At 48.2% G+C, this 16,712-nt stretch overlaps 1 protein-coding gene across 1 annotated transcript in view; it reads left to right on the top strand.

Moving 5' to 3' along the window:
* Positions 1-1,086: 1,086 nt before the first annotated feature.
* The window catches only part of cahz (carbonic anhydrase), a 20,287-nt gene continuing 4,661 nt past the window's right edge, over positions 1,087-16,712 (top strand). The window contains exons 1-6 of the mRNA XM_056292681.1: positions 1,087-1,244; positions 1,654-1,851; positions 4,706-4,824; positions 5,119-5,211; positions 6,100-6,162; positions 6,436-6,591. Of these exons, the coding sequence (XP_056148656.1) occupies positions 1,211-1,244; positions 1,654-1,851; positions 4,706-4,824; positions 5,119-5,211; positions 6,100-6,162; positions 6,436-6,591 (663 nt within the window). The 5' untranslated portion in view covers positions 1,087-1,210. The remainder of the gene's footprint in view (positions 1,245-1,653; positions 1,852-4,705; positions 4,825-5,118; positions 5,212-6,099; positions 6,163-6,435; positions 6,592-16,712) is intronic.

The raw sequence follows: 16,712 nt of genomic DNA, 5'->3' as shown, positions 1-16,712 counted from the left end.
TACGAGGCTGCGCCCGAGCCGGGGAGTCCGTGCAGTACGAGGCTGCGCCCCAGCCGGGGAGTCCGTGCAGTACGAGGCTCTGCCCCAGCCGGGGAGTCCGTGCAGTACGTCGGCATGGGATGTTCAACGCCAGTGCAGCCCTCTGCCCAGCATACAGGAAGAGTTTTACACGGGATGTGGTGATACAAGTCAGAGATAGCTGGGATTTGGACAGGCTACACTTGCTCAGCATCAGAGCGGAAGTCTGCCGGACCTCAGTCCTTTTTCATACCAGCGGCCCCGCCGACTTACAAGGCGGGCGCGGTTTGAGGTTTGTGCGGGCTTTGGGTCGTGGCTGCTATACAGTTGCGTTCCGGTGCATGGAGTGCGCTCACACCGTACACGCGCCTACATGTGCGCATCAACATTGACAGTCAACACCGTGGCGCGTGTTGATCCTCAAACCCGCCCCCGGTCAGCACGCGACACACGGGGGACGAGGAGTCTAACAGGTGGAGAGGAGATACAGGAGAGGAGATACAGGAGAGGAGATACAGGAGAGGAGATAAAGGAGAGGAGATACAGGAGAGGAGATACAGGAGAGGAGATACAGGAGAGGAGATACAGGAGAGGAGATACAGGAGAGGAGATAAAGGAGAGGAGATACAGGAGAGGAGATAAAGGAGAGGAGATACAGGAGAGGAGATAAAGGAGAGGAGATACAGGAGAGGAGATAAAGGAGAGGAGATACAGGAGACGAGATACAGGAGAGGAGATAAAGGAGAGGAGATACAGGAGAGGAGATACAGGAGAGGAGATAAAGGAGAGGAGATACAGGAGAGGAGATAAAGGAGAGGAGATACAGGAGAGGAGATACAGGACAGGAGATACAGGAGAGGAGATACAGGAGAGGAGATACAGGAGAGGAGATACAGGAGAGGAGATAAAGGAGGAGTCCTGCTGCGCAACGTGTTGATGGGCGCGTTGGGCGGCTCAAGCCAAGCCCACCGGCCGGAGGTGTGATCTGCTGCTCGGCGGGCAGGGCGCATATATAACCCCCCCCCTCGCCCCCGCCCCCCCCCCCCCACACACACAGGAGCTCTTTAAACGACTGCCCTGACCGCGCCACTAGTCACCGCTTTCTTCAAGCTCCAGCTCTTCCCCACAGTGTGGTCCTGTTGTCGTTGCTGTTCTCTGTGGGCTGCAGTAGGAGCATCAGCTGAGCGCCGCCATGTCTCACGGATGGGGATACGACCCAACTAACGGTGAGGAACCTGCACAGCTCACCTTAACTATGCGCAATCGCGTTTTGTTCTGCCAGTGGGAATCTTTAGTTTTGCGATGGCTGTTTGAGGACGTTGAACTTGAAATCTACCAGGTCAGCGATGTGTTGGCACAGAACCCCCCCCCCCCCGGTCTGTGTATGGAGATAGGGGCTGATCTTGCAATTACCCATATACCCTAAACACAGTTTCATGGCTTCCATTTTTTTGTTTTTGTTTTAGCTCCCAGTCTACCACCAAGTTATTTTAAGAAGTTTGGTTACCAGAATTATACGCAACGAGAGGGGATATTAGAAGAAACCAAGGACAGGGCAGAATAAAAGATGAGATATGAATAGAGGCCATCAACATTTTAAGGCTTGATTTCAAATATTGCCACTGTATTTTGCAGGACCAGACAAGTGGGCCGAAAACTATCCTGTAGCTAACGGGCCCAGACAGTCTCCCATCAACATCGTCCCTGCCGAGGCCCAGTATGACTCCTCTCTGAAGGCCCTGAAAGTCAGATATGACCCCAAAAACTCTGGCAACATTCTGAACAACGGACACTCCTTCCAGGTGGACTTTGTCGATGATGGAGATACTTCCAGTAAGTTCGCCCCCATTTTGTCTCTTCAAGGATTTATAAGCAGAATTACAATTAATTGATTTAGAATTAATTAAATGTATTTTAATTAAAAAAATAAAATTCAGAATTGATTAAAGGCACAATGCGGGATTTAATCACATGTTCTCAGGGTTTCTTCTGTAAGAAAACCTCCGTGAGTAGTGCAAGTGTCTTGCTGTTGTAGGACAGCCTTAACCGTCCCTCCCGCCGGGGCTGGGGGCTGAGTAAATGCTGGCTCCACTCATTTACTAATAGCAGTTGACTCTCTTCACGAGCGCCAGCTACAGAGCAGGTATCACGGCACACCTTCCAGGTGCAGATCTTTCTGTTTCCGGAGCTGAATTAGAGTTGTATTGCTTTCATTAGGGGATACGATGCATGAGTGTAAATACAGAGCTCTTAAAGTTTAGCCAGTTTTAAACGTGAGGTTTTGTTTGATGCAACTCTTGGCCTTGGAATTTGTTCCTAACGACTCACATGTTGCATGTGAGGACTTCACGCTGCTTCATGACTTCACTACAACTTGTCTGGATATTTGTGTTGAGATGAACATGTATGAAATCTACGATCTGCACTGACAATATTATATTAAATCAATATTATTGAGCCCAAATATAAAATGTAGATGCCCTATGAACAGGTTCAGTGCATAGAAGAGGACTATGTCACCACGGATGATAACTGAGCCAGTCTTGATGCTGTCCCATAACTACACAGGCAGTTCAACTTACAAAGCCACATTTTGCTGCATCAGTGTCTCTGTCGTTATTTTCCCTTTGTGTCTTGTGTAGTTGTCGATAAGAGTGTGTGATGATGTGGGAGGTACATAAAGCCTCCTAATCAGCCTCTCCATGGTCATTATCTGGAGGTAAACAGGGTCTCCTAAGACTGATAGATCTCAGAGACTTCTGAAGCAGTGCCCCACCTCCCTCCCTCTCCAACACCACCACCACCACCACAGAAGAAGAACACTATGCTCAGTTATCTCCACCAGATGTTATTCAAACTTAATATTTACAAGTCTTTACAATGTCTTTTTTCATCATAGAGAAACAAAATATGAGTAGTTTTAGTCATAGTTCCCAAAGAAGCAAAGGTGAAACCAAAAGAGGAGTAAGGAAGTAAACTGTTTAGAAACACTCTCTGGACAGTGAAGCCTGAGGAAGACCACCTTCATCTGACTAGAACCTGATGAATATGGAGAACTCCATAGACAAAAACACACCGTCTCACACTGTATTATGAAATATTGTAAATACTACACATTCATGGGCAAACGCTCGCATCTTTAGCTTTATGAACACTGTGTAAGACATGTTGGAGTTGGCGACTGGGGTGAGGAGGACAGGGACAGTATAGTATAGGAGGAGTTGGAGTTGGCGACTGGGGTGAGGAGGACAGGGACAGTATAGTATAGGAGGAGTTGGAGTTAGACTAGGGTGAGTAGGACAGGGACAGTATAGTATAGGAGGAGTTGGCGACTGGGGTGAGGAGGACAGGGACAGTATAGTATAGGAGGAGTTGGAGTTGGCGACTGGGGTGAGGAGGACAGGGACAGTATAGTATAGGAGGAGTTGGCGACTGGGGTGAGGAGGACAGGGACAGTATAGTATAGGAGGAGTTGGAGCTGGCGACTGGGGTGAGGAGGACAGGGACAGTATAGTATAGGAGGAGTTGGAGTTGGCGACTGGGGTGAGGAGGACAGGGACAGTATAGTATAGGAGGAGTTGGAGCTGGCGACTGGGGTGAGGAGGACAGGGACAGTATAGTACAGGAGGAGTTGGAGTTGGCGACTGGGGTGAGGAGGACAGGGACAGTATAGTATAGGAGGAGTTGGAGTTAGACTGGGGTGAGGAGGACAGGGACAGTATAGTATAGGAGGAGTTGGAGTTGGCGACTGGGGTGAGGAGGACAGGGACAGTATAGTATAGGAGGAGTTGGAGTTAGACTAGGGTGAGGAGGACAGGGACAGTATAGTATAGGAGGAGTTGGAGTTGGCGACTGGGGTGAGGAGGACAGGGACAGTATAGTATAGGAGGAGTTGGAGTTAGACTGGGGTGAGGAGGACAGGGACAGTATAGTATAGGAGGAGTTGGAGCTGGCAACTGGTGTGAGGAGGACAGGGACAGTATAGTATAGGAGGAGTTGGAGTTAGACTGGGGTGAGGAGGACAGGGACAGTATAGTATAGGAGGAGTTGGAGCTGGCAACTGGTGTGAGGAGGACAGGGACAGTATAGTATAGGAGGAGTTGGAGTTGGCGACTGGGGTGAGGAGGACAGGGACAGTATAGTATAGGAGGAGTTGGAGCTGGCGACTGGGGTGAGGAGGACAGGGACAGTATAGTATAGGAGGAGTTGGAGTTGGCGACTGGGGTGAGGAGGACAGGGACAGTAATCCAGCAGGGACATCATGGAAGGAGGCTTTTCGTTGAGCGAGAACCACATGTCTTATGGAAGAAGTAAATGACGAGCAGCAACATGGTCAGGTTGAAGCAAGAGCAAAGCTTTAACAAAGACATCATGTAGGGTCGAGTGAAGAGTCTGTGAATGTTCTCATTCACAGACTGTAAGTCATGAAGTGAAGAGTCTGTGAATGTTCTCATTCACAGACTGTAAGTCATGAAGTGAAGAGTCTTGAACGCCACGCTGACATTAACTATACACACCCCAGTGATCCATGCATGCTGAGTCCATGGTGACCTGACCAGTTCACACTTCCGAGCCCTCCGTGTGTGATATGTGTGGCTCTATTTTGGTCTTTTCCATGCTATTCTTTAGCATTCCCATTAATATTTGTTTGTCTCCTCCAACATAATCTCACATTTGCCCTGTGCAGCCCTTACCGGAGGCCCCATCGCTGGAACCTACCGCCTGAAGCAGTTCCACTTCCACTGGGGCGCCAGCAACGACCGCGGCTCCGAGCACACCGTCAACGGAGAGAAGTTCCCCTGCGAGGTGCTGCCCCTTAGTACACACTTCAGCCTACACAGCATGCTGTACAAATGAATGAACTCTGCCCAACTGGTACATGTTGCTCTCACACGGGTATAGCCCAGGGTGGGGTTGACGCCACATGGAAATCTCACATGTTGCTTCAAATGATTTCTGGTGCCCCCATGTCAACAAAAGGTCTGAGAGGAAACTCAGCAGGCACACATTAATCATTAGCTTCAGTAGATTTGGGCAAAACTCCTTCCTGTATGTAGCCCGTGTCTAAGTTCAGTGTTTCTTCTCTCTGACTGCTGCTAGCTCCATCTGGTCCACTGGAACACCAAGTACCCCACCTTTGCAGAAGCCGTCAGTCAGCCGGACGGACTGGCTGTGATCGGGATCTTTCTCAAGGTGCTCAACTGGTTATTTATCTGTGACACACCATCACTTCTGCCCATCAGCTTACCACAGTACCACAGTACCACAGTAGCACAGTACCACAGCACCACAGTACCACAGTACCACAGTACCACAGTACCACAGCACCACAGTACCACAGCACCACAGCACCACAGTACCACAGCACCACAGTACCACAGTACCACAGTACCACAGTAGCACAGTACCACAGTACCACAGTACCACAGCACCACAGTACCACAGCACCACAGCACCACAGTACCACAGTACCACAGCACCACAGTACCACAGTACCACAGTAGCACAGTACCACAGTACCACAGTACCACAGTACCACAGTAGCACAGTACCACAGCACCACAGTACCACAGTACCACAGTAGCACAGTACCACAGTACCACAGCACCACAGTACCACAGTAGCACAGTACCACAGTACCACAGTACCACAGTACCACAGCACCACAGTACCACAGTACCACAGCACCACAGTACCACAGTACCACAGTACCACAGCACCACAGTACCACAGTACCACAGTACCACAGTAGCACAGTACCACAGTACCACAGTACCACAGCACCACAGTACCACAGTACCACAGTACCACAGTACCACAGTAGCACAGTAGCACAGCACCACAGTACCACAGTACCACAGTACCACAGTACCACAGTAGCACAGTACCACAGTACCACAGTAGCACAGCACTGCTAACAAGGGCCACTGCACAAAGGAAGACCACAAAGCTCCAAAACCAACGTTTATTTACCACAGAATGTTGGTGTTGTTATTATTAGATAACAATACACTGCACTCAGCAATAACACGTGTGTGTGTGTGTGTGTGTGTGTGTGTGTGTGTGTGTTTTACACCTCAGCTTGGTGGTGCAAACCCCAGGCTGCAGAAAGTTCTGGATGCCCTGGCTGCCATCAAGTCAAAGGTAAGTAGACAACACTCTCCTTACTTGTGTTGTTTAATATATATATATATATACACACACACACACACACACACACACACACACACACACACATATATATATATATATATATATATATATATATATATATATATATATATATATATATATATATATGTGTATATATTTGATAACAAGTCACCATTCTGGTTCTTCTGAAAAATTGTCCATTCCAACAGGAGACCTACTTTATCCTTTCCAACCTTCCCTCCATCTCTCTTTCCTCCTTTGCAGGGCAAGCAGACCGTCTTTGCTAACTTTGATCCCAGAACCATGTTCCCTGGTTCTCTGGCTTACTGGACCTACGATGGCTCCCTCACCACCCCCCCTTTGCTGGAGAGCGTCACTTGGATTGTTCTCAAGGAGCCAATCAGTGTCAGCCCTGCCCAGGTAGGTCTGGTGTCAGTCAGCGGATCACACCGTGCTCATGTCACACCACCATGCAGGGTCCTGGTGATCCTACCGTCTCTAAGGTTCTGCAAGCGTGTCCTTCACTTTGTTCTTGTTGTTGTGCCATTTAGCAGGCCCTGTCACACACAAGGCAACATGGAAAACCCAATTGAATCCATGCTGATTTGTCAGCCTCTTCTTCCTCTTCCACTGCTGGAGCCAGAGCCACTGAGAAAGCCCTCAGACGGGTATCGCGTGTAGCCGAGCTTCAGGCGGGCTCAGATTTTACTGCTAAAAGGCAGAAAAACTTAGAAAAAGCACTGTAGAGCCGTTTTTAACTGCACTTGGGGACTTTTTTACTCCTGCCCAAAATGACCACGGACGGTCAAAATGACTGCCAGTTTTTAAACTCTATATTGTGTCAAGATAAATACCCAGCTAAGATATTAACGCATTACATATGTTAGTATGCGTGTTATGAAACTAACTGACACCAAAATTAACATTTTAACAACTTTAACACTATTTTTCAAACAATTCAAGATGGCCGCTGCGCAACGCCTGTAAATCCTGCAGCGCCTCGGTGGTGGTCATGGTGCGTCTGTAACCAGACACGTTGGACATCATCACACATCAAGTTCAGACTATTTCTCTCCACTGGAGGGCGCTAGTGTGTTTCTAGGACACAGCAACGAACTTCACGAAGGAAATGACGCGACCAACGCACGTCATATATACTGACATCACGTGCACGATCACGGGCAAATTACGAGCGGTCATGTTGACCGCTCATGGTTGTTTTAGGTCAATCTTATCATAAGGTTTGTGTGCAACTGGTCTAAAACTCGTTTTAATGCCGATATATGCAGGAGCATTCAGGGAGCGGCGGGTGTGTATCTTTTTCTTTCTTTCACGAAGTTATTAAACTCTGAAAATCCAAAACGGTCATAATGACCGCCTTGGTCGTTCTAGTGTTGCACTTTGACATGAGGGTTTGTCGGAAGGAGATATCTGCTAACTGGCTTGTCTGTGGCTTCCGTAACAACAGAGCACATTGTGCGCACTTGGCTGAACATCAGCACTGACAAAATGGCACCTGAGACCTTTACTTACTTACGGTCCTTCATGCTGGGTTCAGATCCAGATAGATAGAGATGGGCCAGTACAGTGGCGCCGTGGTTCATGCGGTCGCGTCACAGGAAGAAGGTCCTGGGTTCGAGCCCCGGGGTAGTCCCACCTTGGGGGTCGTCCCGGGTCGTCCTCTGTGTGGAGTTTGCATGTTCTCCCCGTGTCTGCGTGGGTTTCCTCCGGGGGCTCCGGTTTCCTCCCACAGTCCAAACAGATGGAGGTCAGGTGACTCTGCTGTACTAAATTGTCCCTAGGTGTGTGTGTGTGTGTGTGTGTGTGTGTGTGTGTGTGTGTGGTCATGCTAAAGACATCTTCATGGCAGTCTGCCTGGCTTCACATGGGTAGGTCACATGGGCCTGCTGGTCAGTCTGCTGGTCATTCTGCTGGTCAGGTCAGTCTGCTGGTCAGTGTTCTGGTCAGTCTGCTGGTCATTCTGCTGGTCAGGTCAGTCTGCTGGTCAGTGTTCTGGTCAGTCTGCTGGTCATTCTGCTGGTCAGGTCAGTCTGCTGGTCAGTGTTCTGGTCAGTCTGCTGGTCATTCTGCTGGTCAGGTCAGTCTGCTGGTCAGTGTTCTGGTCAGTCTGCTGGTCATTCTGCGGGTCAGGTCAGTCTGCTGGTCAGTGTTATGGTCAGTCTGCTGGTCAGTCTGCAGGTCATTCTGCTGGTCAGGTCAGTCTGCTGGTCAGTGTTATGGTCAGTCTGGTCAGTCTGCTGGTCAGGTCAGTCTGCTGGTCAGTGTTCTGGTCATTCTGCTGGTTAGTATGCTGGTCAGTCTGCTGGTCAGGTCAGTCTGCTGGTCAGTGTTCTGGTCATTCTGCTGGTTAGTATGCTGGTCAGTCTGCTGGTCAGTCTGCTGGTCAGGTCAGTCTGCTGGTTAGCCTGCTGGTTAGGTCATTCTGCTGGTCATTCTGCTGGTCAGTCTGCGGGTCAGTCTGCTGGTCATTCTGCTGGTCAGTGTTATGGTCATTCTGCAGGTCAGTCTGCTGGTCAGGTCAGTCTGCTGGTCAGTGTTATGGTCAGTCTGCTGGTCAGTCTGCTGGTTAGCCTGCTGGTTAGGTCAGTCTGCTGGTTAGCCTGCTGGTGAAGTCAGTCTGCTGGTCAAGTCAGTCTGCTGGTCAGTCTGCTGGTTAGCCTGCTGGTTAGGTCAGTCTGCTGGTTAGCCTGCTGGTGAAGTCAGTCTGCTGGTCAGGTCAGTCTGCTGGTCAGTGTGCTGGTGAAGTCAGTCTGCTGGTCAGTCTGCTGGTCAGGTCAGTCTGCTGGTCAGTGTGCTGGTGAAGTCAGTCTGCTGGTCAGTCTGCTGGTCAGTCTGCTGGTCAGTCTGCTGGTCAGGTCAGTCTGCTGGTCAGTGTGCTGGTGAAGTCAGTCTGCTGGTCAGTGTGCTGGTCAGTCTGCTGGTGAAGTCAGTCTGCTGGTCAGGTCAGTCTGCTGGTGAAGTCAGTCTGCTGGTCAGTCTGCTGGTCAGTGTGCTGGTCAGGTCAGACTGCTGGTCAGTGTGCTGGTGAAGTCAGTCTGCTGGTGAAGTCAGTCTGCTGGTCAGTCTGCTGGTGAAGTCAGTCTGCTGGTCAGTCTGCTGGTCAGTGTGCTGGTCAGGTCAGTCTGCTGGTCAGGTCAGTCTGCTGGTGAAGTCAGTCTGCTGGTCAGTCTGCTGGTCAGTGTGCTGGTCAGGTCAGTCTGCTGGTCAGTCTGCTGGTCAGGTCAGTCTGCTGGTCAGTCTGCTGGTCAGTGTGCTGGTCAGGTCAGTCTGCTGGTCAGGTCAGTCTGCTGGTGAAGTCAGTCTGCTGGTCAGTCTGCTGGTCAGTGTGCTGGTCAGGTCAGTCTGCTGGTCAGTCTGCTGGTCAGGTCAGTCTGCTGGTCAGTGTGCTGGTGAAGTCAGTCTGCTGGTCAGTGTGCTGGTGAAGTCAGTCTGCTGGTGAAGTCAGTCTGCTGGTCAGTCTGCTGGTCAGTGTGCTGGTCAGGTCAGTCTGCTGGTCAGGTCAGTCTGCTGGTGAAGTCAGTCTGCTGGTCAGTCTGCTGGTCAGTGTGCTGGTGAAGTCAGTCTGCTGGTCAGGTCAGTCTGCTGGTGAAGTCAGTCTGCTGGTCAGTCTGCTGGTCAGTGTGCTGGTCAGGTCAGTCTGCTGGTCAGGTCAGTCTGCTGGTCAGTCTGCTGGTGAAGTCAGTCTGCTGGTGAAGTCAGTCTGCTGGTCAGTCTGCTGGTGAAGTCAGTCTGCTGGTGAAGTCAGTCTGCTGGTCAGTCTGCTGGTGAAGTCAGTCTGCTGGTCAGTCTGCTGGTCAGTCTGCTGGTCAGTCTGCTGGTCAGGTCAGTCTGCTGGTCAGTGTGCTGGTGAAGTCAGTCTGCTGGTCAGTCTGCTGGTCAGTCTGCTGGTCAGTCTGCTGGTCAGGTCAGTCTGCTGGTCAGTGTGCTGGTGAAGTCAGTCTGCTGGTCAGTGTGCTGGTGAAGTCAGTCTGCTGGTGAAGTCAGTCTGCTGGTCAGTCTGCTGGTGAAGTCAGTCTGCTGGTCAGTCTGCTGGTCAGTGTGCTGGTCAGGTCAGTCTGCTGGTCAGGTCAGTCTGCTGGTGAAGTCAGTCTGCTGGTCAGTCTGCTGGTCAGTGTGCTGGTCAGGTCAGTCTGCTGGTCAGTCTGCTGGTCAGGTCAGTCTGCTGGTCAGTCTGCTGGTCAGTGTGCTGGTCAGGTCAGTCTGCTGGTCAGGTCAGTCTGCTGGTGAAGTCAGTCTGCTGGTCAGTCTGCTGGTCAGTGTGCTGGTCAGGTCAGTCTGCTGGTCAGTCTGCTGGTCAGGTCAGTCTGCTGGTCAGTGTGCTGGTGAAGTCAGTCTGCTGGTCAGTGTGCTGGTGAAGTCAGTCTGCTGGTGAAGTCAGTCTGCTGGTCAGTCTGCTGGTCAGTGTGCTGGTCAGGTCAGTCTGCTGGTCAGGTCAGTCTGCTGGTGAAGTCAGTCTGCTGGTCAGTCTGCTGGTCAGTGTGCTGGTGAAGTCAGTCTGCTGGTCAGGTCAGTCTGCTGGTGAAGTCAGTCTGCTGGTCAGTCTGCTGGTCAGTGTGCTGGTCAGGTCAGTCTGCTGGTCAGGTCAGTCTGCTGGTGAAGTCAGTCTGCTGGTCAGTCTGCTGGTCAGTGTGCTGGTCAGGTCAGTCTGCTGGTCAGGTCAGTCTGCTGGTCAGTCTGCTGGTGAAGTCAGTCTGCTGGTGAAGTCAGTCTGCTGGTCAGTCTGCTGGTGAAGTCAGTCTGCTGGTGAAGTCAGTCTGCTGGTCAGTCTGCTGGTGAAGTCAGTGTGCTGGTCAGTGTGCTGGTCAGTCTGCTGGTGAAGTCAGTGTGCTGGTCAGTCTGCTGGTGAAGTCAGTGTGCTGGTCAGTCTGCTGGTCAGTCTGCTGGTGAAGTCAGTCTGCTGGTCAGTCTGCTGGTGAAGTCAGTCTGCTGGTCAGTCTGCTGGTGAAGTCAGTGTGCTGGTCAGTGTGCTGGTCAGTCTGCTGGTGAAGTCAGTGTGCTGGTCAGTCTGCTGGTGAAGTCAGTGTGCTGGTCAGTCTGCTGGTGAAGTCAGTCTGCTGGTCAGTCTGCTGGTCAGTCTGCTGGTGAAGTCAGTCTGCTGGTCAGTCTGCTGGTGAAGTCAGTCTGCTGGTCAGTCTGCTGGTGAAGTCAGTGTGCTGGTCAGTGTGCTGGTCAGTCTGCTGGTGAAGTCAGTGTGCTGGTCAGTCTGCTGGTCAGTCTGCTGGTGAAGTCAGTCTGCTGGTCAGTCTGCTGGTGAAGTCAGTCTGCTGGTCAGTCTGCTGGTCAGTCTGCTGGTGAAGTCAGTGTGCTGGTCAGTCTGCTGGTGAAGTCAGTGTGCTGGTCAGTGTGCTGGTCAGTGTGCTGGTTAGTGTGCTGGTCAGTGTGCTGGTCAGGTCAGTCTGCTGGTCAGTCTGCTGGTGAAGTCAGTCTGCTGGTGAAGTCAGTCTGCTGGTCAGTCTGCTGGTCAGTGTGCTGGTGAAGTCAGTGTGCTGGTCAGTGTGCTGGTCAGTGTGCTGGTCAGTGTGCTGGTGAAGTCAGTGTGCTGGTCAGTGTGCTGGTCAGTCTGCTGGTCAGTGTGCTGGTGAAGTCAGTGTGCTGGTCAGTGTGCTGGTCAGTGTGCTGGTCAGTGTGCTGGTCAGGTCAGTCTGCTGGTCAGTCTGCTGGTGAAGTCAGTCTGCTGGTGAAGTCAGTCTGCTGGTCAGTCTGCTGGTCAGTGTGCTGGTGAAGTCAGTGTGCTGGTCAGTGTGCTGGTCAGTGTGCTGGTCAGTGTGCTGGTCTGCCTACTCAGCTGAGGCCTGCCTGTGACTTGCTCCCAGAGGTAGCTTATCAAGACACACAGGACTGGTGGTGGTGGAGGTTACGTGGGGTTTTGTAGTGACTGCATTCACTTGAGCTGTTCCACTTTCAGCAACCGTCCCTCCCCTAAAATGAGTGAACTGTGTGAAGTGTGTGTCTGAAGTTGTCTTCGTACACACGTCATCTTTCAGGAGTCAGAAAAAGGGAGGGTCCAGTCAAGTGGCCCCATGTTATGTTAGATTAGACTATCTGACGTCTGTATTGATCACAAGTTGTTGGTTTGCCCTCCCTCCCTCCCTCCCTCCCTCCCTCCCTCTCTCTGGTAGACACTATCACACCTACTCTGCCACAAGCTGACATGCTGTATTATATACATGATACTACATTATCATAGAGGTGTCCCCACATGCAGCCAGTCAGACAGAACAAACCCAAGGGCAGGTCAGTTAGATTCAAATACCTGATTAAAATAATTACCTTACAAATGCCTAAAACCAATTACCTGGCATGTGTTTGTATCTTCAGAATGGCTTTGTGTGTCTGAAGGAGAATCACAGTTGCATAAATATACTCTAGCTTTACATGCAACGTAAGATTAGTTGAAGTACTTCCACGCACACCAAGTGAAGCATGCTGGTGCAGACACGCTGCTGACGGGACCTGGGCAAGTCAAGTCCGCCAGTCCCAGTCCACCAACTCACTCGTGGCTCCATGGCCCCCAGAGGAGCTTCAGTTACACTGTGCTGCTGCAGACTCCCATGCTGCACACAGACAGGCCCGGTATACTTGCCGTTCACTGTGTCACGTACAGCAGTCACATGTCACCGCGTGGACCCTGGTCGTAACAGATCGTGACACTAAGGTCATTCTCACTTATTTGGATACATTCTTACTAGTGTTGTGTACAGATAACATGAGTTTCCAGTGTGATGGGTGCCGCCTCCAGTGAAGCGCTTGTACCGAGCAGATAAGATAAGAAAGACAAGACGACTTGCAGCAGAGGGTGTGTGAGGAGGAGTTATGCTGCACTATGGTTGGAGCGGGCTCTAAAAGACCAAATGAATAAATAAAGTAATAAAATAAGTAAATACAGTAAGTAATAAAGACAATGAAAGGGATAAATATCCAATGAAATAACCAAATATCTATTTCAAAACTAGATCCAGTAATTTCACTATCATAGTATTTATGGTTATTTCATGCTTGCCTTTTTATTATTTCACAAGAGCATTTAGATAAATGTTTATACGTTCTTAATGATGTCCAGGTAGCAGTGTGCTAAATGCCTCTTTTATTTAACACTAGAACGACAAGGACTTCACTCCTACCTAAAACGACCATGGGCGGTCAAAATGACCGCTGGTTTATAAACTCTATATTGTGTCAACATAAATACCCAGTAGAGATATTAATGCATTACATACGTTAGTGTGTCTGTTATGAAACTAACTGACACCAAAATTAACAATGTAACAACTTTAAAACTAGTTTTTAAACAATGTAAAATGGCCGCTGTCCAACGCCTGTAAATACTGCAGCGCCTCGGTGGTGGTCATGGTGCGTCTGTAACGGCGTCTGTAACCAGACGTGTTGGACATCATCACACATCAACTTTAGACTATTTCTCTCCACTGGAGGACGCTAGTGTGTTTCTAGGACACAGCAATTAACTTCATGAAGGAAATGACGCGACCAACACACGTCATAAATAGTGACTTGATGCGCACGATCACGCGCAATTAGGAGCGGTCACTTTGACCGCTCATGGTCGTTTTAGGTCAATCTTATTAAAATTGTTGTGTGCAACTGGTCTAAAACTCGTTTTAATGTAAATATGTGCAGTTTTATGAGCATTCGGGGAGCGGCAGGTATGTATCCCCCCCCCCACAAAGTTATTAAACTTTGAAAAGCCAAAACGGTCATAATGACCGCCTTGGTCGTTGCAATTTGATATCTAAATGACAGTCGCTCGTCAGCCAACCTTGATGGATAGGTTCATCTATAGTCAACGGTTGCTCAGTCGCTCAGCAGAGATTCAGACCAAAGCAAACGAGCTAGTCACTGCTATGCCAATCGCCTAACTGCAACAAGAAATACTCACCAGTACGGCAGAAGAACAGCAGGTCACGTGCTAATTTCAGAGTTTAATAATTTACAGGAGCTCTGACATTATTCTCAGTGTACCTGCCTGATACTTACATCAGAGGAAATATTCTCTTTATTACTTTCATCTGCTAAATGAAAATCCCCAGGCCCCCCAGGTCTTCCAAATCCCCCAGGTCCCCCAGGCCCCCCAATTGTTTCTCAGGAATCACTAAAACTGTACAGAAAATAAACTGTTTCTCACAAATCATTAAAACTGTGTATAAAATAAAAAATCAAACTTTCTCAGAAATCATGAAAACTGTATAGAAAATAAGAATCAACTGTTTCTCAGAAATCTTTAAAACTGTATCTCGGAAATCATTAAAACTGTATAGAAAATAAAAGTCAAACAGTTTCTCAGAAATCATTAAAACTGTATAGAAAATAAAAATCAACTGTTTCTCAGAAATCATTAAAACGCTATAGAAAATAAAAATCAGCTGTTTCTCAGAAATAATTAAAACTGTATAGAAAATAAAAATCTAACTGTTTCTCAGAAATCATTAAAACTGTATAGAAAATAAAAATCAACTGTTTCTCAGAAATCATTAAAACTGTATAGAAAATAAAAATCAACTGTTTCTCAGAAATCATTAAAACTGTATAGAAAATAAGAATCAACTGTTTCTGAGAAATCATTAAAACTCTATAGAAAATAAAAATCAAAGTTTCTCAGAAATCATTAAAACTGTATAGAAAATAAAAATCAACTGTTTCTCAAGAATCATTAAAACTGTATAGAAAATAAAAATCAGCTGTTTCTCAGAAATCATTAAAACTGTATAGAAAATAAAAATCAAACCTTTTATCAGAAATCATTAAAACTGTATAGAAAATAAAAGTCAAACTGTTTCTCAGAAATAATTAAAACTGTATAGAAAATAAAAATCAGCTGTTTCTCAGAAATAATTAAAACTGTATAGAAAATAAAAATCAACTGTTTCTCAGAAATCATTAAAACGCTATAGAAAATAAAAATCAGCTGTTTCTCAGAAATAATTAAAACTGTATAGAAAATAAAAATCTAACTGTTTCTCAGAAATCATTAAAACTGTATAGAAAATAAAAATAAAATTGTTTCTCAGAAATCTTTAAAACTGTATAGAAAATAAAAATCAGCTGTTTCTCAGAAATCATTAAAACTGTATAGAAAATAAAAACATGCAGTGAACTAAAACCATAAAATGAATGCAAATTGTTTCATGGCTTATTTACTTCCTTCTCTATTTGCTTATTCAGTTTGTCACTTTCTCTGTGGTAATTATGAATTTCTTAGTCCTTTATTTATTTATGTTGTCCCTTGTGAATTTATTTTGCTGTGACTTGTATAAGTACCACGAGCTGGTTCCCCTGGCACACCGTGTGTGTGTGTGTGTGTGTGTGTGTGGTCACCTGGTGCACGTGTATAGCGTTAGCTTGCATTTCCGGGGCCGCGGGGGCCTGGCTACAGGGCAGCAGCAGTATGTATGTATGTATGAATGTATGTATGTATGTATGTATGTATGAATCAGGCAGATCTGCTAACCGGGTCGGAACAACATATGTTACATCCCTCGGTCTGCCGAGGGTGCAACAATGAAGGCACTGGGTAAGTAACAGTGAGGTGAGGTGAGGGGGGGGGGGTTGCAACACAGTGAGACATAAAGGTGTAAATATTTATTAACTTAAACCATGACAGGACAAGGGAACCGAACGGTTGCCAAAACAACAAACTACTAACACAAGTACCCCCCCCCCCCGACAGTGCTGAAAAGCAGCAAGCCTAAAGACAGAGGGGGGGGGGGGCAACCGCTCCTAGCCTAGTGGGTCTAACAGGAGGTAGGCTACGTGATGGGCATCCTACCGTGAGCCCCTTGCCCAAAAGAACTAAACACAACTACAGGCCAAACACCCCAGACTGAAACAACGCCAAACTTAACCGACAACGGGCCAGACATTACACACACACACACACACACAAAGTAGCTACAGAGACAAAGCCATCAACACAAAGACGCTGCACCACAATAACACAAAGACGCTGCACCACACTAACACAAAGTCACTGCACCACACTAACACAAAGACGCTGCACCACACTAACACAAAGACGCTGCACCACACTAACACAAAGTCACTGCACCACACTAACACAAAGACGCTGCACCACACTAACACAAAGTCACTGCACCACAATAACACAAAGACGCTACACCACACTAACACAAAGACGCTGCACCACACTAACACAAAGACGCTGCACCACACTAACACAAAGTCACTGCACCACACTAACACAAAGACGCTGCACCACACTAACACAAAGTCACTGCACCACACTAACACAAAGACGCTGCACCACAATAACACAAAGACGCTGCACCACAATAACACAAAGTCGCTACACCACAATAACACAAAGTCGCTGCACCACAATAACACAAAGTCGCTACACCACACTAACTAAAGTCGCTACACCACACTAACACAAAGTCACTGCACCACACTAACACAAAGACGCTGCACCACACTAACACAAAGTCACTGCACCACACTAACACAAAGTCACTGCACCACACTAACACAAAGTCACTGCACCACAC

Source organism: Lampris incognitus, chromosome 14 (assembly GCF_029633865.1).
Source record: "Lampris incognitus isolate fLamInc1 chromosome 14, fLamInc1.hap2, whole genome shotgun sequence".
In the NCBI taxonomy this organism is placed as follows: Eukaryota; Metazoa; Chordata; class Actinopteri; order Lampriformes; family Lampridae; genus Lampris; species Lampris incognitus.
This window is presented reverse-complemented; position numbering and strand designations above follow the sequence as displayed.